Source organism: Bos mutus, chromosome 8, assembly GCF_027580195.1.
Source record: "Bos mutus isolate GX-2022 chromosome 8, NWIPB_WYAK_1.1, whole genome shotgun sequence".
Lineage (NCBI taxonomy): Eukaryota > Metazoa > Chordata > Mammalia > Artiodactyla > Bovidae > Bos > Bos mutus.
In genome coordinates, this window is record NC_091624.1 from 37925327 (window position 1) to 37952447 (window position 27121).

General features: G+C 39.9%; 1 protein-coding gene and 1 pseudogene across 1 annotated transcript in view; one reads left to right on the forward strand and one right to left on the reverse strand.

The window, feature by feature from the left end:
* Window positions 1-955: 955 nt before the first annotated feature.
* On the reverse strand, window positions 956-2525 carry LOC138988967 (histone H3.3A-like; annotated as a pseudogene).
* Window positions 2526-2905: 380 nt separating this feature from the next.
* SMU1 (SMU1 DNA replication regulator and spliceosomal factor) overlaps window positions 2906-27121 on the forward strand; it is a 32113-nt gene continuing 7897 nt past the window's right edge. The window contains exons 1-10 of the mRNA XM_005903015.3: window positions 2906-3058; window positions 5972-6182; window positions 7694-7846; window positions 8926-9036; window positions 19309-19437; window positions 20923-21042; window positions 22344-22460; window positions 23084-23211; window positions 23806-23932; window positions 25868-26035. Coding sequence (XP_005903077.1) covers window positions 3033-3058; window positions 5972-6182; window positions 7694-7846; window positions 8926-9036; window positions 19309-19437; window positions 20923-21042; window positions 22344-22460; window positions 23084-23211; window positions 23806-23932; window positions 25868-26035 — 1290 coding nt within the window. The 5' untranslated portion in view covers window positions 2906-3032. The remainder of the gene's footprint in view (window positions 3059-5971; window positions 6183-7693; window positions 7847-8925; window positions 9037-19308; window positions 19438-20922; window positions 21043-22343; window positions 22461-23083; window positions 23212-23805; window positions 23933-25867; window positions 26036-27121) is intronic.

Here is a 27121-nt window from a genome sequence, read left to right on the forward strand (position 1 = left end):
AGTTGATGCTGTGAAAGTGTTGCACTCAATATGCCAGCAAATTTGGAAAACTCAGCAGTGGCTATAGGACAGGAAAAGGTCAGTTTTCATTCCAACCCCAAAGAAGGGCAATGCTAAAGAATGTTCAAACTACTGCACAATAGCACTCATCTCACACACTAGCAAAGTAATGCTCAAAATCCTCCAAGCTAGGCTTCAGCAGTACATGAATCTAGAACTTCCAGATGTTCAAGCTGGATTTAGAAAAGGCAGAGGAACCAGAGATCAAATTGCCAACATCTGTTGGATCATCGAAAAGCAAGAGAGTTCCAGAAAAACATCTACTTCTGCTTTATTGACTATGCCAAAGCCTTTGACTATGTGGATCACAATAAACTGTGGAAAATTCTTAAACAGATGGGAATACCAGACCACCTGACCTGCCTCTTGAGAAATCTGTATGCAGGTCAGGAAGCAACAGTTAGAACTGGACATGGAACAACAGACTGGTTCCAAATAGGAAAAGGAGTATGTCAAGGCTGTATATTGTCACCCTGCTTATTTTAACTTCTACGCAGAGTACATCATGAGAAACGCTGGGCTGAATGAAGCACAAGCTGGAATCAAGATTGCCGGGAGAAATATCTATAACCTCAGATATGTAGATGACACCACCCTTATGGCAGAAAGTGCAGAAGAACTAAAGAGCCTCTTGATGAAAGTGAAAGAGGAGAGTGAAAAAGCTGGCTTAAAACTCAACATTCAGAAAACTAAGATCATGGCATCCGTCCCATCACTTCAAGGCAAATATATGGGGAAACAATAGAAACAGTGACAGACTTTATTTTTCTGGGCTCCAAAATCACTGCAGATGTTGACTGCAGCCATGAAATTAAAAGACACTTGCTCCTTGGAAGAAAAGCTATCACAAATCTAGGCAGCATATTAAAAAGCAGAGGCATTACTTTGCTGACAAAGGTCTGTCTAGTCAAGGCTATGGCTTTTCCAGTAGTCATGTACAGATGTGACAGTTGTACCATAAAGGAAGCTGAGTGCTGAAGAATTGATGCTTTTTTTTATAGTTTAATGTATTTTAATAGCAAAGTTATAGGAACAGCACAGAAGACAGACAACATAAAAAACATGTACTTGCATGTAGGACAACTCAGTTAGAGAAGTATAGTGAATGGATGGAATCTACTGTATGATAAAAATGCTACAAACACCATATAGTTGCAGCAATAAGACATTTACTTGTTTTAAAAAAATCCAAATGCTGGCATTGTCCAGAAAAATTTAACAGGTTTATTTATAATTGTTATAAAGTTGAACTGCTGAAACTTGTTCACTGAAACATTTTGACTTTCATTAATGCTTTATATCCCCGCATTTATGTTAAAAATTCACACACAAATGAAAATGGAAAAACTGCCAATACCTGATTTCTGTCCCTTATTTTCCACTTGCAATCATGTACTTAGGTACCTTTTGACCCCATGGGAAAAAATATCTAACGTTCAGAACCACCAATAACAGGAAGAAGAGAATTTTTTTTTTTTTAAAGAATGAAATGTTTCCCATCATAGTGGATTCTTAAGCACATTCTTCACGTATGCGGCGTGCTAGCTGGATGTCTTTTGGCATAATTGTTACACGTTTGGCATGGATAGCCCACAGGTTGGTGTCTTCAAAAAGGCCAACCAGATAGGCCTCACTTGCCTCCTGCAAAGCACCAATAGCTGCACTCTGGTAGCGCAGATGTTTTGAGGTCCTGAGCAATGTCCCGCACCAGACGCTGGAAGGGAAGTTTGCGAATCAGAAGTTAAGTGGACTTCTGATAACTTCTAATTTCACGGAGTGTCACAGTACCAGGCCTGTAACGATGTGGTTTCTTCATCCCTCCAGTAGAGGGCGCACTCCTGCGAGCGGCTTTTGTAGCGAGCGAGTTGCTTCCTCGGTGTTTTACCACCGGTCATTTGTGGGCAGTCTGCTTTGTACAAGCCATGGTATAGACACGTCCTTACTTACCCACCTTCTCCTTCGGCTGGAGCTCGGCGAGCTAGAGGCGGCGCTGGCGTTGGAGAGCCACGGCGGCGCGGTGGCGGCTGCGAACACAATTCAGAATTGATGCTTTTGAACTGTGGTGTTGGAGAAGACTCTTGAGAGAGTGAGTCCCTTGGACTGCAAGGAGATCAAACCAGTCAATCCTAGAGGAAATCAGTCCTTAATATTCATTGGAAGGACTGAGGCTGAAGCTCCAATACTTTGGCCACCTGTTGTGAAGAACTGACTCACTGGAGAAGACCTTGAGGCTGGTCTTGAGATTGAAGGCAGAGAAGGGGATGACAGAGGATGAGATGGTTGGATGGCATCACCGACTCGATGGACATGAGTTTGAGCAAGCTCTGGGACTTGGTGATGGACAAGGAAGCCTGGCGTGCAGCAGTCCATGGGGTTGCAAAGAGATACGACTGAGCAACTGAACTGAACTGATACATTCGTCCCCTCCCTCTTGAATCTCCCTCCGACTTCCCACCCCATCCCACCCATCTAGGTTGTTACAGAGCACTAGGTTGAGCTCCCTGAAGCATACAGCAAATTCCCACTAGCTATCTATTTTGTTTATGGTAATATATATGATGCTCCTGAACTCTCAATTCATCCCACCCTCTCCTTCCCCCACTCTGTCCACAAGTCTGTTCTCTATGTCTGCCAGCCCTATCTTTAAATCTAAACTAACTAAAAATTTAAAAGGCAGTCCTTTAAGAACAACCCTTTCTTTAGGGAGAATGGAGAATTCTCTGGACCAGGCGCTTAGATTCAGACTTCTGAAAGGCCCTCGAAGCTCCGCCCCGCACAGCCCTGCGTGCAAGCCCCGCCCCGCACTGCCCCGCCCCACACGTAGTCCTCACTCCTCTTCCGTACACACCGCCTCCAGAGCGGGCGTCGTTGTCGAGCGGAAGTGACGTACGTGAGTCGCCGGAAGTGGCGTTGGTGCGTTGCGCGACTGGGCCTGAGAGTGGAGTGGGGCCTGCGCCCGGAAAGACAACGCTATGTCGATCGAAATCGAGTCCTCCGAGTGAGTCTCATGGTGTCGGATGTTCGCGAAGTGGCCGGGCCGGGAGTCGATGAGTTGAGGGGTGGAAGCTGCTCGAGGGAGGCGTCCGAGAGGTTGGGGAGTGGAGGGGTATTTACTTCCCCACAAAGAAGCTTCTGGGATCTGACTGCTTCAGGGGCGGGCCCACAAGAAAGTAGCGAACGGAAAGCCCAAAGCCCGGTGGAAGGCGGCACGGGGCTAGGGGTAGGACGTGCCTGCAAAATCTGAGTTCTAGCCCTCGCCGACTCCTGATGCGCCCTGAGACTGAGCAGATTAGCCATCCAGTTAGGACTCCGGTCTCATCTGCACAAGGGGGCTGCACGCTTAGCCTTCCCTCTCTTCCTGCCCCCATTGAGCACGGTGGTTTGTTTCCTCCCCTGTGCTTACACGGCCCTCTGGTTTCTTCTGCCTAGCTCTTAATCTGGTATTGTCACCGTTTGCCCACCCTTCTAGCGTATGTCGGCGCCTAGGGGGCTGCTTTTCATCACAGTCTCAGTTCCTAGTACATCGTAGATGCTCAATAATTGTCTTTGAAATGAAAGAACTACTTGTTTTATCAGGTTCCGTGTGGCGCTGAATTTTGGTTGGCCCGTGAGCTTTGTGTAGCCACAAGGGAGGGACAATGTGAAATTGGGCCAGGAGAATGATAGGTTTGCGGGAGAGGGGTACTAATGAGTGACTGAAGAAAGTCTCCAGTGAACTTCTCCAGGACTCCACCCTCTACTTGCTCTTGCCAACGCTTAATAATTAAATCGGCAGATTTAACATTTGCGTCATGAGTGTAAGGGAGAGGACTTGTCCTCAAGATCTGCCATAGGAGGAAGGGAGGTTTATTCATTCAGGAAATACTGAAGTCTGCTGTGTACCTGCTCTAGACCCTGGAAATATGGTAGTGAATGAAGCAGACCAAAGTCCTTGCCCTTATAGAAAGAGGAAGGAAAACAGCAGACAAAAGCAGTAAGTAAAATAGGCTTACAGATGGTGGTAAGTGTTGTGGAGAAAAGTAAAACAAACAAGGGTGATGGAGAGTGCTGGCGATGAAGACAGCTAGGAGTTGGAAAGGATTCCATACTTCAGACCCTGAATCAAAAGTGAGAACAGGTCATTATCTCCCAGCCCTGAGCTGCTGCATGTTTTTTATTATCAATATCAATTCAAATCCCAATCTATCTCCAAAACTTTTAACTCTTATGTATTACACAAAGAAGAAAGTGAATTTGATTTTGGCTCTAGCAAATACGAGTTCTTTGCAAGCATCGTGTCTCATTTGGGGAGTGTAAATGGAAGTGTGCTGTGGGGAACAGTGTGGTGCTGGAACAGCAGGGATCCAAGGTGGGGTCTCTTAAAGGCCCATGAAAGAAAAGACTACTGTGAGTAGCAGTATTTAGTTCCCTTATGCAAGAACTATTTTTAAGAAGAGGGGGTTTGCTCTCCTATCCGGGCTATTGGAAGGACTGATGCTGCAGCTCCAATACTTTGGCCACCTGTTGCGAAGAGCCGACTCATTAGAAAAGACTGTGGTGCTGAGAAGGATTGAAGGCAGGAGGTGAAAGGGATGAGAGAGGGCAAGGTGGTTGGATGGCATCACTGACTCAATGAATGGGCATGAGTTTGAGCAAGCTCCAGGAGAAGGTGAAAGACAGGGAAGCCTGGCGTGCTGTGGTCCACGGGTTCGCAAAGAGTCAGACACGACCGAGTGACTGAACAATAACAAGATATGCTCACTTCCCACACTGCCACTTTGAATCTTCCTTTTTCCATTTAGCTCTGTTTCCTGGCCAAATCCTTATCTGTAAAATGGACATAAGAGTAAATGCCATCCTCATGGGGTTGTTTTGAGGAGTAACTGAATCCAAAATGCTTAGAATAGTACCTGATATATTGTGAACACTGGTCAAGTAAACATTGGTCATTGTTTTTTGATTATTTCTCTCCCAGGCAAGAGAATAGACTAAATTCCAATTTGAAATCTCTTCCAATCTGGACAGTGTGACCCCTGATACTCGTGCTGTCCAGTAGAAATTTGCATGAGCCATATGTGTACTTCTAAGGCAAGAGAAGAACAGTGTAGTACAGCAATGTACATGAACTTTTACTGTCTGTATGGAAAATTATTCACCAGACTCCTTAATACTAAGCCAAAGATTAAGAAGTTTTAATTGTATATATATTTAACTTGTAAGTTTTCTGTCACATGCTGAAAATGTTGCTTGTTCTCTCAATATTTGGAGATTGTCTGGATTCTCTTTCCCGTGGGAAAGTGTATTCACATGTTTTTATTTCACTTGTCCTGAAATTTTGGTAATAATGGCAGTGGGTAGGTGTTATTTTTGTGAGGACACATAACTTTGTTTTGAATTTACATCTAATATAGCTCTACTTATTTGTGTTCAACAAATCCCTGTTAAAAAGGTCTCAATTCATATTTTTTTGCTGTCATTTAAAAATGGACCAAACCATCCAGTCATTTAGAGTATTCTGTGTCAGTGACTAGACTAGGTTTAAAATATTTTCCTAAAGTGTGCAACAGTGGACTCATATGAATTAACAAGAAACTTGGCATAGTAAAAAGATCTCTGACCTTGCAAGTATGAGAGTCTTCTTGGTACTATCTTGTTTTCTAACTGACTTTGAGACACGGGACAAGTTATTTCCCCTCACTGAACCCCAGTTCTACTTACGAGTTCGAAGTAGGAACTGGATGATCCCCAGGGTCTTCTGTAACTCAGATTCTATGGTGTGGGGGGTGAGGGAGGGAAGGTTTTACTCATGTGATAAATGGAAAGCAGGTAATGAAGGGAGGATGGCTGCAGAGAAAAATAAACTGGGCCTAGTTTTGTGGCACCTTTGGTGAGTGAGGATCCGGGAGCTGAATGACATGCTTGCTTCTTTCAGTGTGATCCGGCTCATAATGCAGTACCTCAAGGAGAACAGTCTACATCGGGCACTAGCCACCTTGCAGGAAGAGACGACTGTGTCTCTGAATACAGTGGACAGCATTGAGAGTTTTGTGGCTGACATTAATAGTGGCCATTGGGATACTGTTTTACAGGCTATACAGTCTCTGAAATTGCCAGACAAAACCCTCATTGACCTCTATGAACAGGTAAGAGTGGGGATGATGCTGATTCCTGGACCTGGGTTTATTGTGGGCCTCCCTGACCAGAGAGCATCCATAAGCATTTCTGCAAGTCTTTTGGGCTGTCACAGCCCTTAAAATTTACTTTCAAAGCTTGAGTGTTACTCTCTATTTTTTTTTAATGTTTATTTTATTTATTATTTATTTATTTGGCTGCACTGAGTCTTAGTTGTGGCATGCGGGATCTAGTTCATTGATCAGGGATTGAACCGGGGCCCCCTGCATTGGGAGCGTGGAATCTCAGCCACTGGGCCAACAGGGAAGTCCCAATATTCCGTATTTTTATCTCTCTTCTTGGAAAAGCCAAGATTTCCCCCAAATTGATATTATTTCTCAAGTAACCATTAAATGATCTATTCTAACATCAACCATTCATACACCAAATAGTGTACTAAAGTTTAGTTCTGACACTAACCTCCACTAACCAACCACTAACTTGTTGGTGTAGACCCCACAAGTTAAGGGCTCAGTCCTCTATAGGACTGTCTTTATTTCACACACCAGGAGTACGTTGATGTCTTGGGCCACCCACGCTTCTGACCAACTGGCCACAAATTTAAGGGTCCTCATGACCCACTCAGAATTGATATTTCAGTAGAATGACGCAGAACTCAGAAAATGATACAGTGATGATGGCAGTTTTATTATCAAGGCAAGAGATCAGTACCAGCCAAATAGACATATAGGGTAAGGTTTGGGAGGGTACTGAACCAGAGTTTCCAGTGCCTTCTCCCCATGGAGTTAGAGTTAGTCTGTCGCCTGGCATTGAAGTATTCATCAACCAGGAAGCTCCAGAGTTTTTCATTCAACCCCCAGTTCTTTGACTTTCTTTGGGGTTGGGCTGGTTCAAAGCATCAACAACCCTCAAATCATGTCGTTGGTCCTAGTGGTAACCAGCTCCTATTCTGAGCCATCTTCGTAGTGCTTAACTAGGTGTGATGCAGAGGGCTCATGAATAGCAAGGGTATTCATCAGTGCGGAGATTCCAAGGTTTTTAGAAGCTCTATGCCAGGAAACCAGCACATAGATCATAAAATTGCTTATCTGTACAACAGAACCAAGTAGACTTTCTGGAAATAAGAATGTTGTGTGATTTGAAGTAAAAATAGGGAAATGGGTTTGTTTCTTTAAAATCCATGTGGGTTTAGTAATTCTAAAGAAAGTTTTGGTAACAGAAGGACAGTTTCTCTGGAGCCCATGGATATAGTTCCATCTTTAGTTTTCTTTAGCATCTTACATTTGGAATAAGAGACCTGAGAGGAGGGGAGATTGGTAGATAAAAGGGAAGGATGGAAGTTATTATTGTATAACTACTTTAGTTGTCTGTGTGAAATTGCCTATAGAAAGGGAAAGGGGCATTTCCTGGTTTGTGATTTGGAAATCACTTTGGCAGACCATTTCTGTGTCAGAAATTGTACTGAAAAAGAAAACAAGCTAAGAGAATGCATTGAAACTGCCACTTTCTTTCAATTTTACAGGTTGTTTTGGAATTGATAGAGCTCCGAGAATTGGGTGCTGCCAGATCTCTTCTGAGACAGACTGACCCCATGATCATGTTAAAACAAACACAGCCAGAGCGGTATATTCACCTGGAAAACCTCTTGGCCAGGTCTTATTTCGATCCTCGAGAGGTAAGACTGATAATGAAAAGAAACTGCTGTTAACTTTGAAAATGTGCAATACTGTGATCTTTTTTTAAACTATGTTATTGGATACTTTTTGTAATTTTGATATAATTTTTACAATGATACTTTTTTGTTTATTTACATTGGTTGAAATTTGCATATGTTAAAGAGGGTAGTCTTGTTCAATTTTCTGAGTATTTGAGGGCCTTCTCTACTGCACACACCCTATCATATAGGATTATGTGTTCAGCAGAAAGTTTATTCTGGTGTTGTTTCCATTATTGGCCTAAGTACCTGCCCAGAAGCCCTGCTCTGCTGTTGGTGTGTTCACTGTGCATTTGTGTCCTTAGCTCTTAACCACTGCAGTTTCCTTGCAGTTCTTTTATTTCTTAAAAGCTTATGTTTCTGCTTCTCAGCTGCTTATGCTCCTGGTAGAGCATTATGATTGATACTCTTTTATTCTTCAAAACCCTTAGATATAGTTTCATCCTTTCTCAGCCAGCCTTTTAGCAGAAGCTTGTCTAACTAGGAGGAAGAAGAATTTAATAGGCCCTGAGTAACAGGAAGTTAGAGTAAACTCAAGAAAACCATGAGGATAAAGGAAGGAGTTTATATTGCCAGGATAGAATTTAAGTTAGAGTTGTTAAAGAACTTCTCGGCTGGGAGTCATTTGATTGAAAGAAATTACTAAAGAATGTGAAAGAATCCTTGGCTTTGCAGATTTTTAAAAAACTGAAAAAACAACTCTGGCTTTTACATAGTTTATTATTATTGACATATATTTATTATTATGAGACTCTGACATATATTTATTATTTATTATTATGAGACTCTTCAGAAATAACAGTGTGGATTGGCTGACCTCAGTTCTGTCTCAGCTCATACTTTCGAAATGCAAGTGGGTAGAATTGAGATGTCATTTTAAAAAACTAATTGATTAATCCCCTGTTTAACTGGGTAGTTTCTTTTTATCTTTTGCTTTTTGAATGTTTCTGCTTCATTACTGTTGTTATTTTTAAAAAATAAGCACATTTATATCTTTTTCCATTTCTTGGAAATGATGCTATGCCCCTTTCCTTTTTCAGGCATACCCCGATGGCAGTAGCAAAGAGAAGAGAAGAGCAGCCATCGCCCAGGCCTTAGCTGGGGAAGTCAGCGTGGTGCCTCCATCTCGTCTCATGGCATTGCTGGGTCAGGTAATTAAAGTCTTTGGAACTGAAATTCCTGTGAACTCCTGGTAATGTTTCGTGTGTATAAACTCTATGTATGAGCTAAAGAAATTAACCTAAGAACTGGGAACTATCTATAGAACTGCTTGTACAGATAGCTGTGCCATGCCACATTCATCTTTCCTGGGAGTGGTAGTGCAGATTAGTGGTTAAGGGCATACACTCTGGAGACAGATTTAGAGTAACAATAAAATTTATTGTCCTGTCTTGACATTGTTGATCATCGTGTCAGAACACTGGAACAAATATTTGCCATGGTTAGAATCTGAGCTCTCTCACTTACCAGCTATGCAGTATTGGACACATTACCTAACTTTTTTGATCCCATTTACTCATCATGGTGTTGTACTAAGGATTAAATGAGATAAAATGTACTTAAAGCAATTGTATATTGACTGGCACCTTGTTAAATACGCAGTAAATGGTAGCTGCCAGTGGTGTTTCTTTTTTATTTTTTTAAGCAGTAGTAGTAGTAGTAGCATTGTCATTATTATTTCTAAAGCTATCTAGAGTGATGGATGTTACATAAATAGCAGAGTTACAAGTCATTAATAGAGATGTAAATATCCTGTTTACACTCAATTTGCATTTTGAAAGCGGCCAAAAAGCTACTGTTAGAGGCTTACAGTGTGTCTGAAATTCAAAAATAAGCTGCTTTACTTCTTAATTTACTTTTTATCGAAGTGATAGATGGGTATAATTGAAGTAGTACCTCAGGGTTTTTAGAGCTTCCTTGGTGGCTCAAATGGTAAAGAATATGGCAGGCCACAGTTCATGGGGCCGCAGAGTCAGATACGACTGAGTGACTAACACTTTGACTTCTCGGGGCTTTTAGTGAGAAAATAGTTCCATCTGCCGTTTTCCACCTTCTTACTTCCCACAACCATTTTTAACTCTGGCATTTACCTTTGTAGCTGAATGTCATAGTTTGATTTTTTTTTTAGAAAAAGTTTTAAACATTAACTGTTGACTTTAGTGGAAGATGATTTCTCTCTTACCTGTTCCCCACAACATGCACACATTCTTCTTTCTCTGGGTTTTCAGTACAGTTATATGACAACTTTTGGTTAAATCATTTCAATGTTTACATTATCTTTACATCAATATTGCTCATAGACAAAAAATAACTATTTAATTTCTTACGTAATTTTGATGATTCTTTGCAGCAATTGCTTAATTTCTTTCTTTTGCCTAGTTTTCTGTGTAACTTTTGCTTCTTCATCCTGTATCGTTCCAATAAGTGTAAGAATTCTCTCTTTCCCCCTGCTTGCTGATATTTTCCCTGAGGCCCTTCTCTATCTTGTTCTCATGGTTTTCTGCATAGTGATTGTACTGGGAGTTCTTTCATCTTCATATTGAGAGTTTTGGGTCATACTTTTCAGAAATATGTTTTCCTTCTCATAGTTTAGAACCTTGTTTTAATGGAGTACTTCTGGTAACTTCCTAAGAAAGGGTACACAGGGGTAAATTTTTGAGAGTTTGCTTGTGTAAGCAATGTCTCTTACCTTTTTTTTTTTTTGAAGGTTTTAATTGTTTATTCTGAAATACAAGAAAAGTCATAAGAATCCTACCACCCAGAGTTTACATATGCATGTTAACAAATTGTTTTGTTTCATAGAATTTGTGCATCTTTTTTAATGTATATATGAAATATTTTTAATGTTAAGGTCTAATAAAAAAAACTTTTTTTTTACTATAGTTAAGAGGTAGTCACATTCAGAATTTCTACAGAAGATAATATCAGGAGAGGCCATGTGTACATTCATTCTACAAGTATTAAGCACCCGATATGTGCCAGGCATTGTTTAGATACTTGTGATATATCCATGAAATAAAGATGTTTTTCTTGGAGGAGTTTATATTCTTGTAGCAAAGACGGACACTAAATAGTAAACAGCATTTAGTAAATTATGGTATGATAGAAAGTAATGACTGTTGTGCTTAGTCGCTCAGTTGTGTCCAACTCTCTGTGGCCCCATGGACTAGCCCGCCAGGCTCCTCTGTCCATGAGATTATCCAGGCAAGAACACTGGAGTGGCTTTCCATGCTGTCCTCCAAGGTATCTTCCCAACCCAGGGATCGAACCCAGGTCTCCTGCATTACAGCCAGATTCTTCACTGTCTGAGTCACCAGGGAAGCCCAACAATTATTAGGATAAATTAAGAAACTTAGAGGAGATTAAGAGAAGTGAGGCATGGTAAGTACATAGGCAGGTTGCAGATGTTTGCCAGGGGAGAGTGTTCAGTTCAGTTCAGTCGCTCAGTCGTGTCCAACTCTTTGCAACCCGATGGTCTGCAGCACGCCAGGCCTTCCTGTCCATCACCGACTCCTGGAGTTTACTCAAACTCATATCTGTTGAGTCGGTGATGTCATCCAACCATCTCGTCCTCTGTCATCCCCTTCTCCTCCCGCCCTCAATCTTTCTCAGCATCAGGGTCTTTTCAAATGTCAGTTCTTCGCATCAGGTGGCCAAAGTACTGGAGTTTCAGCTTCAGCATCAGTCCTTCAATGAATATTCAGGACTGATTTCCTTTAGGATGGACTGATTGGATCTCCTTGCAGTCCAAGGGACTCGCAAGTGTCTTCTCCAGCACCATAGTTCAAAAGTATCAATTTTTCGGCATTCAGTTTCTTTATAGTCCAACCCTCACATCCATACATGACTACTAGAAAAACCATATCTTTGACTAGACGTACCTTTGTTGGCAGAGTAATGACTCTGCTTGTTAATATGCTGTCTAGGTTGGTCATAACTTTTTTCCCAAGACGCAAGTGTCTTTTAATTTCATGGCTGCAGTCAACATCTGCAGTGATTTTGGAGCCCCCCAAAATAAAATCTGTCGCTGTTTCCATTGTTTCCTTATATATTTGCCATGAAGTAATGGGACCAGATGCCATGATCTTAGTTTCTGAATGTTGAATTTTAAGCCAACTTTTTCACGCTTCTCTTTCACTTTTCATCAAGAGGCTCTTTAGTTCTTCCTCATTTTCTGCCATAAGGGTGGTGTCATCTACATATCTGAGGTTATCGATATTTCTCCTGGCAATTTTGATTCCAGCTTGTGCTTCATCCAGCCCAGCGTTTCTCATGATGTACTCTGCATAGAAGTTAAAATAAGCAGGGTGACAATATACAGCCTTGATATACTCCTTTTCCTGTTTGGAACCAGTCTGTTGTTCCACGTCCAGTTCTAACTGTTGCTTCCTGACCTGCATACAGATTTCTCAAGAGGCAGGTCAGATGGTCTGGTATTCCCATCTCTTTCAGAATTTTCCACAGTTTATTGTGATTCACACAGTCAAAGGCTTTGGCATAGTCAATAAAGCAGAAGTAGATGTTTTTCTGACATCTCTTGCTTTTCGATGACCCAACGGATGTTGGCAATTTGATCTCTGGTTCCTCTGCCTTCTCTAAAACCAGCCTGAACATCTGGAAGTTCATGGTTCACGTATTGCTGAAGCCTGGCTTGGTGAATTTTGATGATTGCTTTACTAGTGTGTGAGACGAGTGCAATTATGCAGTAGTTTGATCATTCTTTGGCATTGCCTTTCTTAGGGATTGGAATGAAAACTGACCTTTTCCAGTCCTGTGGCCACTGCTGAGTTTTCCAAATTTGCTGGCATATTGAGTGTAGCACTTTCACAGCATCATCTTTTAGGATTTGAAATAGCTCCACTGGAATTCCATCACCTCCACTAGCTTTGTTCGTAGTGATGCTTTCTAAGGCCCACTTGACTTGACATTCCAGGATGTCTGGCTCTAGGTCAGTAATCACACCATCGTGATTATCTGGGTCGTGAAGATCTTTTTTGTACAGTTCTTCTGTGTATTCTTGCCACCTCTTCTTAATATCTTCTGCTTCTGTTAAGTGCATACTATTTCTGTCCTTAGTTGTGCCCATCTTTGCATGAAGTTTTCCCTTGGTATCTCTAATTTTCTTGAAGAGATCTCTAGTCTTTCCCATTCTGTTGTTTTCCTCTATTTCTTTGCACTGATCACTGAAGAAGGATTTCTTATCTCTCCTTGCTATTCTTTGGAACTCTGCATTCAAATGGGTGTATTTTTCCTTTTCTCCTTTGCCTTTCATTTCTCTTCTTTTCACAGGTATTTGTAAGGCCTCCTCAGACAACCATTTTGCCTTTTTGCATTTCTTTTTCTTGGGGGTGGTCTTGATCCCTGCATCCTGTATAATGTCATGAAGCTCTGTCCATAGTTCTTCAGGCACTCTGTCTATCAGATCTAATCCCTTGAATCTATTTGTCACTTCCAGTGTATAATCCTAAGGGATTTGATTTAGGTCATACCTGAATGGTCTGGTGGTTTTCCTTATTTTCTTCAATTTAACTCTGAATTTGGCAATAAGGAGTTCATGAACTGAGCCACAGTCAGCTCCCAGTCTTGTTTTTGCTGACTGTATAGAGCTTCTCTATCTTTGGCTGCAAAGGATATACTCAGTCTGATTTTGGTATTGACCAGCTGGTGATGTCTGTATGTAGAATCTTCTTTTGTGTTGTTGGAAGAGGGTGTTTGCTATGACTAGTGCCTTCTCTTGGCAAAACTGTATCAGCCTTTGCCCTGCTTCATTCTGTACTCCAAGGCCAAAGTTGCCTGTTACTCCAGATATTTCTTAACTTCCTACTTTTGCATTCCAGCCCCCTGTAATGAAAAGGACATGTTTTTTGGGTGTTAGTTCTACAAAGTCTTAATAGGTCTTCATAGAACCATTCAACTTCAGCTTCTTCAGCGTTACTGGTTGGAGCATAGACTTGGATTACTGTAATATTGAATGGTTTGCGTTGGAAATGAACAGAGATCGTTCTGTCATTTTTGAGATTGCATCCAGGTGCTGCATTTCGGACTCTCTTGTTGACTATGATGGCTGCTCCATTTCTTCTAAAGGAGTCTTGCCCACAGTAGTAGATACAAAAGTCATCTGAGTTAAATTCACCCATTGCAGTCCATTTTAGTTCACTGATTCCTAAAATGTCGATGTTTACTCTTCCCGTCTCCTGTTTGACCACTTCCAATTTGCCTTGATTCATGGACCTAACATTCCAGGTTCCTATGCAATATTGCTCTTTACAGCATCGAACTTTACTTCCATTATCAGTTACATCCACAATTGGGTGTTGTTTTTGCTTTAGTTCCATCTCTTCATTCTTTCTGGAGTTATTTCTCCACTGATCTCCAGTAGCACATTGGGCACCTGCCAACCTGGAGAGTTCATCTTTCAGTGTCCTATCTTTTGCCTTTTCATACTGTTCATGGGTTCTCAAGACGAGAATTCTGAAGTGGTTTGCCATTCATTCCCTTCTCAGTTCTTGTTAGAACTCTACACCATACCTGTCCATCTTGGGTGGCCCTACACGGCATGGCTCATAGTTTAATTGAGTTAGACAAGCCTGTGGTCCATGTGATCAGATTGGTTAGTTTTCTGTGATTGTGGTTTTCAGTCTGTCTGCCCTCTGATGGAGAAGGATAAGAGGTTTATGGAAGCTTCCTGATGGGAGAGACTGACTGAGGGGGAAACTGGGTCTTGTTCTGATGGGCAGGGCCATGCTCAGTAAATCTTTAATCCAATTTTCTGTTGATGGGTGGGGATGTGTTAAGAACACAACAGGAACAGAGCCTTGCTGCTATGTCGCTTCAGTCTCTGTGTGACCCCATAGATGGCAGCCCACCAGGCTCCCCTGTCCCTGGGATTCTCCAGGCAAGAACACTGGAGTGGGTTGCCATTTCCTTCTCCAATGCATGAAAATGAAAAGTGAAAGTGAAGTTGCTCAGTCGTGTCCAGCCCTCAGCGACCCCATGGACTGCAGCCTTCCAGGCTCCTCCGTCCGTGGGATTTTCCAGGCGAGAGTACTGGAGCGGGGTGCCATTGCCTTCTCCGAACAGAGGCTTAGGGTGATGTTTTAAAGAAAGTTATCACTGGTGGGAATGGCATAATTTGATCTGGTGCCCCATACTCTTCCACCATTAATATGGCTAAATTTCATGCCTAGCTCCCAAACTGTGTAGGCAGCAAGAGCGTGCTCCATTTGTTGAGAAATTATGCAGAAACTAAAGGAGGGGGTGGGGATGGGATAATGGGTAAGGTAGTTGGTTCATTATTCAGTCAGTCTGTAGTTCTTACACATAGAAATTGAGTCCCCCAAAATAGGAAAACTAGGATGATAGTGCAAGTTACTTTTTTCCTGAATTGTTTTTATTGTTGTTGGTGTGTTAAATCGAAGCATAGTTGATTTTACATTGATGTGTTATTTTCAGGTTGTGGCAAAGTGATGCTGTTTTCTTTTTCTTTCCTTCCCTCCCGCCCTCCCTGTTTCCCCCTCTCTCTCGTTCTCTCTCTATATATTTATATATATGTGTATATACATATATAACTGAATATGTATAATTTTTAGATTTTTTTTCTATTATAGGTCATTATAAGATGAAGATATTAAATACAGTTCTCTGTGCTATACAGTGGGTCTCTATTCAAGTTTTAAAACTGTTTTCCTCCCTATTGTGTCCCTACTTTCTTTGAGTTCCTTTTTTTCTACCTGTTTGTTTTAGTGCCAGTGTTAAAAAAAAAAAACTTTCCTCAGATTTCAGAGTGAAGCACCGAAAAGCTGGGAACTGTGTGGGAAGGGATGGAAGGTGGAGTTTGAGAATTGATAAGATTGAGTGAAGCTTCTCTTGGACTGATCAACTTTTCCAGAGTATTCCTCTAGTTTCCTGCCTGGGGGTGGAGGTTAAGAGAAATCTCCCTGTTTAGCATACAAGCCTGCACTTAATCCCCCTGTTTTCGTGTAACTTTTTACTTACACTCTGCCCCTCAGCTCTGCCTTTTTCCGTAGCCCAGGATCTCAGCTTTTCCAGAAAATCGACCATGCAGCTTCTCTTGAGGCTTGGGCAAGGCAGTCGCCTGTTGCATAGGGTTGAGATCGGTTCTGGATGCTAACTGCTCTTCATTCAGATTTTATCATTGCCATATGCCCTGCCTTGTCCTTGAGGGGGTGTGTGGTGCCTTCAATTCCTAAGCTTTTTTGGAATTTGCAGGGTAGTTTGGCTTACTGCTTATGGCTTCTTCATTCCCACCTTGCGTAATTAGGTTTCATTTTTATCTGTTCTTCTTGGTTTCCAAGCTGGTCCATTCTCTTTGCGGCTTCTTAAATTTAACGTTTTTCTTCTGCTGTTACTTTTTTCATTCTCTGTGTCTTTTGGGGTTATGTACCTTTTTTATTCCTTTATTATTGTCACTTCAAGTGGGGTTTCTAGAAAGAGTGGAAATAAACTCATGTTGTCCTCCACATTTAATTGGTTAGATACGAGGAGTGAGTGAGGCTTTCTTTCTGGGTGCTCTTTTAGGATTCTGGCTTCACTGACTTGGTAGAGAATATAAAAAGAAGGGCAAATTTGTTAGGATGGAATAAGAGACTGGATGAAGCAGACCATCAGTTTGGGATGTACTAATTTTGAAGTTCCTATCAGACATACAAGTGGAGATGTCCAGTGTATGTGCTGGGATTTGTGACTCTGAACTTCAACTTTGAGGTTTTGGCTATGGCTATAGATTTGGAGATTGCAGTGGTAATTGAAGCCATATATGAAAATATGACTACCTAGGAAAAGCAGGTAGACTAAGAAGAGTAAAAATTTGAGAAGAAAGCCATAGAGAACACTTAAAGTCCATAGGATAAACAGACGGGAACAACCAGAGAGATGAAAAGGGAAACCAAGAAGAATAGGGTTAGAAAAAGCAATAGGAGTTTCAAGCAGATGAGAGGTTATTGTAGTTGAGAGCAGCCAAGAGCATGGAGAAGATTAGGGTCACAAAGGGAGTCTGGTTTTGGTCACAGGGATATCTGAGGTGCGCTTCCAGTGGAAAGATGGGGACAGAAGCTATGTTATAGCAAGTTAGAAGCAAATTAACCGAGGTGTGAAGACAACAAGTATAGGTGACTTATGAAGGTTGGTAGTTAAAAGAAGGAGATGAGGGTAATGTAGAAGGAAGAGGGCCATAGTAGCTGAAAAGCAGAGGGTAAGAGAGGGGTTTTTGTTTTTTCCTTTAAAAGATGGGAGTGATTTGAAACTGCTGTAGACTAAAGGTAAAGAGTGCAGAGAGTACCCATTGATTGGAGATAAGTCAAGTCTTCTGGTCATTACAGTAAAATATGAAAAATAAGCAAAATATGGACTTTGAAAAGAAAAAACTGTAGAAACATTAAATATTTCAACTATAGTGGTTAAAGAATTAAATTGAAAATTTAGTAAATTTGTGAGATATAAAATATTCAGAAGTTGATTGCATTTCTGTATATCAGCACTAGCCAGTTCAAATATTCAGTGAAAACAGAGTTCTTGTTTATACAATATAAAAATTCTAGCCCTAACTTTGTGGGAAAAAAATGATTTCCTTTTTTTAAAAAAGGAGAATCCTTTCAAAGCTTCCAGGAGAAATAAATTTGAGAAGATGATAAAACATTGATTTTCTTGGATAGGACTGACGGTTGATACCAGTTCACAATAGGTTTAGAAATGTATCACAAAGATTCTAGTATTCATCTGGAAATATAAACTTAGAGAAGTATATTCATCGAAGAAATTTTGGGAAGAAGAATGTTGAACATATTAGCCCTAGAAATAGTGAAGCGTTTAACAGAGGTTCGTAGTTTAAATCATTTTGATAGTTAGCATCCAGTGCAACAGCACAAGAAATTGACCCTATTATTTATCAGAATTCAGTAGATGGTAATGAGACTGTCACAGAATCTACGGACAGGAAGAATTATTTAGCGTATGGTATTGGGGCCCCTACTTTAGAATAGGGGAGAAATGTCAGATCAGAGTCCTCTCTCATATTTTATAATCATAATTTCAGATATATATTTTAAGAATATAGATCAAGTTAGGTAGTGATGTATCAGACCTCCTATTACAGGACTTCCTGTTATTAGGGAGTAGACACCAAGGTTAATGTCAACAAATTTCATTACTTGAGAGTTTAACTTAGATGAAACCTTTAAAAGCTGTAATAAATAAATAGGTAGATTGGGAAAAAAAATTCTTTTTGGGAAATACAAAGATACAATATTTTGATCACATTAAAAAGCTTACAAATTGATAAAAAAAAATGTGAGCCAACAGTAGATAAGTGAACAAAGAGCATGAGTAAACAGTTAACAGAAGAAGTATATGTCATTAACAAACATGTATTAATAGAAAAGGTCAGACTAATCAGAGAATTTACTAAAGTAGGGCATAATTTCCCACTCGTTAGAGTTTTTAAATGACATCCAAAATTACTGAGTTTTGTTGATATAACAAAGGGAAAAGAGAATAAACACTGATCATGTCCCTGTGTTATGTAACATATATTGTTTCATCCCTTCATCAACTCTAGGCATTAGGCTTTTTCTGGACTTTTAGTTGGCAAATTAGGGATTCAGAATAGCTTAGTTGACAAACTAGGGCCGTCTGTCTCCAAAGTCCATGGTTTTTCCATTCCCTATAATGCAGTTGTGATTGCTATTGTAGTTGTGGTTTTTTGGGAAAACATTTTGGTAGTGTGTCTAAAGAGCCTTAGCCATTTGTGTTCTTTTTTCAATTCAGTAATTTCTGTTCTAGGAATCTATTCTGGGGGGGGTGGAATATCCTGATAATAGAAAAAGCCTTACATCCAAGGCTATTCATTGCAGCATTATTTAGATGAGTGCAAAAATTAGAAGCAATGTAAATGTCCATTAATATATTAAATAAGCTATGAAACATCCACTAGTAGAGAATATAATGTTAGAATAGAAAATGTTAGTTTGTTTGTTATGTCATAGCATGATATAATGATAGGTGAAAACAGGGTATAAAATTTTACGTAAGGTATAATTACAGCTATATAAATTAAACATGTTGGGGGGAAATACTAAAAGGTAACATATGCAATGCTAATTGTAGCTGTGTTTGGATGTTGGGAACTATGGGAAATTTTTGTTTTTCAAATTTTATTTATAATAGGAGTCACATCTATTAAGAAAATGGCTGTAGAAACTTGGACCCATTGGCTCTGAGAATCCCCTTCCACCTTGAGATCAACCTCTGGTCCTAGAACACACAGAATAGCCCAGGCTGTGTTGTGTTTGGATGGCCAGAGATGGTGGGTCTGGATAACTCATACTTCCTGTGAACCTCACCCTTTCAGGCTTTGAGTAATCAGGACTAGGTTTTAAAAGCACCCAAGTGGATTTCTTTTCTCATAGGCATTGAAGTGGCAGCAGCACCAAGGATTGCTTCCTCCTGGCATGACCATAGATTTGTTCAGAGGCAAAGCAGCTGTCAAAGATGTAGAAGAAGAAAAGTTTCCTACACAGCTGAGCAGGCATATTAAGGTAGGATCCTTCGACCGCCCAGTTGGTAATCACTTGTTGGGAACTCAGTGTATGCTTGCTCAGCCTGGCCCTGTGCCAGTAGCTTGGGTTGGGGAGTGGAAGTCATTCTTCAGCTCTGACAACATTCATGGTTACTGCTAGTGACCACTGAGGTCCCCCTGTGGCTTGGCAGTGGCACACCTCAGCTGCATTACCAAGTGGACATTCATTGGATGTTGACCCATCATCTGCCCTTGGACTTTCTCCCAGGAATCCTGCATTTGGAAAAATGCTTTAGCTCTCAGGTTAAGCCTGGGACTAAAAACCATGAACTCTGTTACGTAATTTTCCTGTTCAACATTTGTGTTTTTGCCTGCTATATGTTTGGCAAAGGACCAGGCCTGGATTGGAAAGTGGGCTTCAGTGGTGTTTGAGGAAAATAATTTTATCATCTTAATGGCTGGTACTTGGTGTTTTTTTGCGTTTTTTTTTTTTTTTTTTCTTTCTGAGACTTTTCTAGTAAAAAGCATAATGAAGTAATTGTTGCAGTTCCCAGAATTATAACTGTATGTACTACTTCGCCATCTCCTTTTTATTCCTTTTTATTACAATTTCTTTTTGGATTTGTGCTCTGATTGAGTTTATAGATTTAAAAGTATTTCATAACATCTTTGGCTTAGTATTTTGAATTTGTCTTTTCTGGATTATATGTTATGACTTGCATATAAAGATAGTTTTGAGCAGCACTTTTATTTACCTTGGCAAAACCCTGCGACAAATAGAAATCCATTAAATTATGCTGCTGGACGAAGATTTTCTGTTTTAAACACTTCCTTTTGGGGCATTTAAAATGAGACTCATAATAGAGCTTTTCTCTGTTCTCATCTGTCTAATGTACTGTAGTTTCCATCTGTTAATGGCAAAATCAATGCTGATAAATGCTCCAGATGCATTTCCCAAGCATTTCTATCGGCTCTAATTAGTTCTCTTAGAGTTAGTCACATGTTATCGCTTGTTTAGATGAAGGTCATGAAAAGAAACAGTGATAAAAAATTTGTTTAAAAAATAGTGTAGAAAAACAACCATTTATTTTGAAAAAATGAATTTTTCCCCCAGATTAAAAAAAAAATAGGAACATATGGCATACTAAGTGTGAAAATCATGTTAACAGTGACTGATTCTGGTAAAAACTTACTGTTTGAGTTAACAGGATTATTTGTTTTAAGTCCCTTGCTAAAATAGTTTTTTTTTGTTTTTCTTTGGAAATACCGATGTCATTAAAAAAAAAATCAAATTAGTTTCAGTGGTGAACCTCAGTGTTAAACTGGTTGGAGAGAATATATCAAGCATTTCTTTGTGTCTGGGTACAGAAACACCCTTCCAAACTCCATAATATAGGCTGGCTATGACTCTGTGCTAGGGCCGAGCTCTCAAAAGATTAAAATGGGAACTGTTTTAAGGCCACTAGATAAAAATGCATCTGTTTCATTGTTTCATTTGAAACAGTTTGGTCAGAAATCACATGTGGAGTGTGCTCGATTTTCTCCAGATGGTCAATATCTGGTTACTGGGTCTGTTGACGGATTCATTGAAGTATGGAACTTTACGACTGGAAAAATCAGAAAGGTAAATATTTTAAATATATTAATTTTTCTAGTAGGAGAATTATCTGTTATTGTTTTTAAGTTATCTGTTATAGTTACAATTTAAATTTACTTTTTGAATGGGTAAGATGTACATCTGATAAAACATTTTCTAAAACAGAACAGTTATTCAATAAAGGCTCTTGTTCCCCACTTTTGTCCCTCAGCCAGTCAGTTCCCTTCTTTGGTGCACCCAGAGTTACCACTTTCTTGTGTAATCTTTATGGAATATTCTATGTGTATATGTAAGCAGTTGCTTATTGTTTGTAGTCTAACCTTTTAGTAGTACTAATTGCATTCCTCTCATCATGAATGAAGTGGAATATCTTTATATGTGAAAAGCCACCAGTATTTCCTAGTCTGTGAAGTCTGTTCATATCCTTTGCCCATTTCTCTTTTGGACTACTTCTTACTGATTTGTAAGAGCTCTTTGTAGTTTGAGGAAATCAACTTTGGTAATATGCATTGCAGATATTTTTCAGCTTTGACTTTTGTCTTTTGACTTAATGTATGGTTTTGCTTTATACAGGTAACAGTTTTTTGTATCATCATATTTTATCCATCTTTTTTCCCATGATTTATTCAAATACTTCTGTGTTTCTTTTTGTGTTTAATTTTTGATCCATCTGGCATTTGATTAGGGTGATAAAATTGGCATAGATCCAGCTTAACTTTCCCAAATAGCTACTTAGTGACTAACCACTGATTTAAAATGTAATCTTTATGATAGAGTACTAAATTCCACTCCATGTGTAGTGGATTTATGAGTGGTTTTCACTTTCTACATTGTATAATTCTTTACAGTTTGCCTTTTTTTTTTTTAAACCATGAAACAGCCTCACTTTATAATTAGAAAAAATAAAGATATTTCATTATGAACAGTAATGGATGATAAAAGAAAAATATCAAATACAATAATCAATACATGATTTTAGGAAAGGTAGGTGACTACAGAAAAATGTTTCTCATGTCATACCGTTAAATAAATTCAGATTTATTAAAGATGCACAATATGAAACTGTAGGGGAATTTTGCTGAGAAAGGATTAGTAAGCAAAAGATGAAAGCTGTTACATTTGTATTTTTTATAATACTTATTTGAATTGTGTAAAAAAGGTACTCCCAGTGTTATCAGTTGTTCATCAGGATAATGTGCATGACACTGCTATTTGCTTTGGAGATTTAATCAGCAGTCTACCATCCTGCTTCCAGTAAGTTTGTAGAGACCTGGGATAACTGGTGTTTTTGTGATATTTTGATAATTGCTTATCATTGTTTCCTTTAGGATCTTAAGTACCAGGCACAGGATAACTTTATGATGATGGATGATGCTGTTCTCTGTATGTGCTTCAGCAGAGATACAGAAATGTTAGCAACTGGTGCCCAAGATGGAAAAATCAAGGTATGAATTAGAGGCATGAACTCTTATATGTAGACATTTTGAGAGTTCTGTGACAAGTTAGTCCCTAATAGGGTTTTTTTTACCTACTCTTTATTGAGCATCAACTTTATGCTAGTCACTTTAGTTTTTCTTATTTAATCCCAATAATAACTCTGCTTACAGAGGCCCAGTAATTTAAAGTCACACAGTTGGTAATAGATTTGGGACTTCAGATCTGCTCGTGCCCTTTCTGCTGTGCCACCATAGCTTACCTTATTTGGTGTGTTTTGCTTTGGGGTGGTGGTCTGCAAATGCTTAGCAGTGATCAGCTGTGGCTTGTATTTAATTGCTGGTCAAATACCCTGGGCTAGATAAAGTACAGAAATGGTCTCTGCTAAGTGAACTTAGAGTCTAAATTTTTGCTTTAATAATTTAAAAGGAAAGAGGTTTAAGTTTCAGAGGATTCAAGTTGTCATTGTACTTTGAGAACCTGACATATCATATTCAGCCATTGGCATGCATTTTTAATGCTGTTTTTAGTACCTTAGTGAGCCCTGTATTTTGCCTGGCTCTGCAGGGTAGGAGTGGGACATGGGACACTGTATTTATAAGTTTTTACTATTCTTCTTTTTAAAAAAATAAAGGTATGGAAGATTCAGAGTGGACAGTGTTTAAGGAGATTTGAAAGGGCACACAGCAAAGGTGTCACCTGTCTAAGCTTCTCTAAGGATAGCAGTCAGATCCTTAGTGCCTCTTTTGACCAGACAATTAGGTAAGTAAGAATCTCCAAATTGCCCTCACTTTTGTTTGATATGATGAAACTTCAGAGGGAGGTAGTAGTTAGTGATTTCTGTGTTTTCACCAGGATTCCTTTATATGGACAGTGAGGGAATAAATGAGTAATGAATACATGTGAGACCTTATTTCCCCAAAATACAGCTGACACAGTGCTATTGTGTCGTCCATTTGGGTCTCTACCCAGAAGAGAGATCAGAAGGGGATTTTAGCACCGCTTCATGTTTCTCAAAGTGTGGTCTATGGACCCACCTGCATCAGAGTCACCTTAGAGAGCATGTGACAAATACAGATTCCTGGGACCCAGCAGAGACCTAGAAGTCTGTCACTGAACAGAAGCTTGTGGTATCAATAGCATATTTTTTTCCAGTCTCTCTGCAAAGCTTTGTTTTTGTTTTTGTTTGATTGTTAGACATAAGGAAAATACTACTCCATACATAATTGTGTAGTCCCTGTTCTTAATATTTTAACATGAGCTTCTGTAATTCATCTAAAATGCTTTCAACACTTGGTTCCAACCACAGTATATAGGATATTAATTGCTCTTTTCATTTGCTTTTATTTGTGATAGAATTCATGGTTTAAAATCTGGAAAAACCCTGAAGGAATTCCGTGGCCATTCCTCCTTTGTTAATGAAGCCACCTTTACACAGGATGGACATTATATTATCAGTGCATCCTCTGATGGCACTGTAAAGGTTAAGTATTTGCTACTGGTGTTATTTGGGGTGTCTATTCCATTTTTTCTATTTTGCCCTTTGAGGAGTTTTCAGTGGTGATAAGGTGAAAGTTATGGTGGCTAAACCTCTTTACACTGTATTTTAGCCATAATTGAGATCTGTGACAATAATCATAGTCTGCGGGTAATTCCTGTTGGCCTAGGACCTCAAATCTCAAACCTACAGGCTATATGATACGTAGGAAAAGGTGTAGAGTTCTAAACTTAAGTCAACTCCTGTTTACAGGACTTTGTGACTTTGCCACAAAGTCAAATGGCCTTGCCTGCAACAGTCAAATTCACGAAGGGCTCAGTGGCAGAATAAATAGGTCTCTTTTATTGCACAGCTTCACCCCACACCCAGCCCCCCACGTTAGGACCTTTCTGATAGCATTAATGAGGAATAAGATGGGTGTAGAGTAGAACTAAGTCCTCTTAGTTACTTGGTATCTTCATCTCTCAGCTGAAAGTAATAGATCTTCAGTTTTAAGAGATTTAGTTATTTCAAGAGAGGGCATCATTTCCTAGAAAAGATGGGCAATCCAAATTGAAAATTGCTAGAGATCTTTGAGACACTCCATTTACATTGTACATCTGCTTTTGAATTGCCTTTTGTAAGTGAATATTCTCTGGCAGAAGACCTAAACATCCTAACACAGATCCCTAACAGTCAGACCCCTTTCTGTGATGGCTTGGGAATTGAACCAGAAATTTGAAGGTAGGAGATGTACCCTTCCTCAGGATGGAACAGAAATACAGAGTTCTTGGTGCTTTAGTCATGGGGTTTGCCCTCTCTGTGCTGTGAATATGGGCCTTACAGCCTATAGGACTGTGAGGTGGCTTGTACAGGTCTCTTTGTTTTGTAGTCTTTACCTTTAGTTTTTTGCAGTAGGTGGGGTAAAATATCTCACTGACTTTTTGGACAGAAAACTCTAGAAGTCCCTTGATCACCGAAATGTTCATTTCTCCCCTAGGTCGCTGGGCTTTAGAGAGGCAATTGGGGGAGATGATAACAGTATTTATTAAGGAAATAAATATTGAGACAACTAGTGGGGCAGCTATTTCCTCCTTTTTCTAGGTATTTATTCAACATCCATTTTGTGCTAGGCTTCATTGAAGGCACAGGAGAAACACAGCATAGTCATGCCTTTGAGGTTTTTATATCATCACTACTCATGATGTGAGTAGTGTCCAGACACAGGCAACAGTTGGTTCATCCCTTCTCTAAGCATGTCTCAGATTTCAGTAACTATGATGTCTGATTATCTGCGTCAGTTCATAATAGTTCAGAAGGGCAAGGTAAAAAACATTAGGGTGGAGAACTATTAGAAGAGGTATTGGACTGGGAGAGGTCATACAGGTGGCCAAGAGTAGCCTCCGCTTCATGGATCCTCGCTTGTGGCTGTTGACATTGTGACTTCTGTGGAGTGGTTCTCAGTACAAACTGAATCATTTGTGGAGCTTTTAAAAAAATAAAGCTACATACATCCCACCCTAGACCCACCAAATTTGAATCTCAGCATCCTGAGTATACAAATCTAAAAAACCCTCATTTCATTTTGATGTCCAGAGACCGGGTAGCTTTCTGGTTGTTTATGACAGTAGCATTGTTGACACATAGCTAATTTCAAAGTTAGGAAGCTTGTTAGCCAAGGGAAATTTTGTAGGAAAAGAGCATACATTTTAAGAGTTTTATTATTTAGCTTTCTAATTTTTTGTTATTTTTATCAGTTAATCAGCAAATAGAGGAGTTCTTTTGTATATGGCAATGCTAGGTATTTGGACTGTAAGCAGCTTTTTTTTTTTTTTAGTCCTTTTTTTTCTTTTAAAGTAACTTAATTTTCAACCCCCCGACTTTAGAAATTGCTGCACTTCCCCCCCCTAAATGTTTATGCCTTATGTTTCGGTGTTGTAGATCTGGAACATGAAGACCACAGAATGTTCAAATACCTTTAAATCCTTGGGCAGCACTGCTGGGACAGACATCACTGTCAACAGTGTGATCCTGCTTCCTAAAAACCCAGAGCACTTTGTGGTTTGCAACAGATCCAACACAGTGGTCATCATGAACATGCAGGGACAGGTGAGTGCTCAGACTGTGCCTTTCCTTGGGCCCTGTGGGCAGTTCCCTAGTCAGAGACACTTGGTCCTACACTTTCAGTGAAGTATCAGCTATCAGTTCACCACTCAGAAAACCAGATACACTGTTTTTTAGACACTTATTTAAATTTTAAATTCTACTGTCTACAAAGCATCTTTCTGGCATCTCAAAAGTTAGCTCCTTTCCCTGGAATGTTTGTATACTATGGTCTTTCTTTTGCATCCTTTGGATAAATTAAATTCTCTCTTTTTAGTTTGTTTTTTTGGCTGCTCTGGGTCTTCGTTGCTGCATGTAGTCTTTTTCTAGTTGTGGCGAGCAGGGGCTACTCTCCAGTTGAAGTGCATAGGATTCTCATTGTGGTGGCTTCTTGCTGTGGAGCGCAGGCTCGAGCAGCCGAGCTTTAGTTGTTGCCGCTCACAGGCTATGCAGCAAGGTCTCAGTAGTTGTGGCACACAGGCGTAGTTGCCCCTTGGCATGTGGGATTGAACCTGTGTCCCCTGCAGGTGGCAGGGGATTCTTAACCACTGGATCACCAGGGAAGTCCCCTGGTTTGTCTTTAAACCTTCTTCAGAACCTCACTGAAGATTTTAAGGTGTAGCAGTCCCTCTGTGAGGGAAGGAGACATAGTACGTGGATTAAGAGTCTGACATAGACATCAGAAGGGGGATGGAGAGTGTAGTCTTATCAAGACCTTATATACTTTTATCAGACCCACTCCCCACAACATACATCTTAAGATAACAAGATTAGTCAGAAGGTTCTTGTTAAGGAGATACATTGTTCTTATATAATCATTAGTACAGAGCTTAAGGAAAAACATAACCCTTGAGCCATTAGCTCTGGGATTAAAAAAAAAAAAAACGTTTTATGGGACTAAGATGAAGGAATGTAGGAAAGAAAAAAAAAGTTTGTCCTTTTCTCCTCCTTGAGAGCCCTGGACCCCTTCCTTCCTTGAGGGCCCCAGACTCCTTATCAGTCTACCTAAGAATTAGTTTTGTCATTCACCCCTTTTTCTTTTAGGAGAATTATGTTGCCAAGGGAAAAAGGTGGCATTTTCATTCCATAACT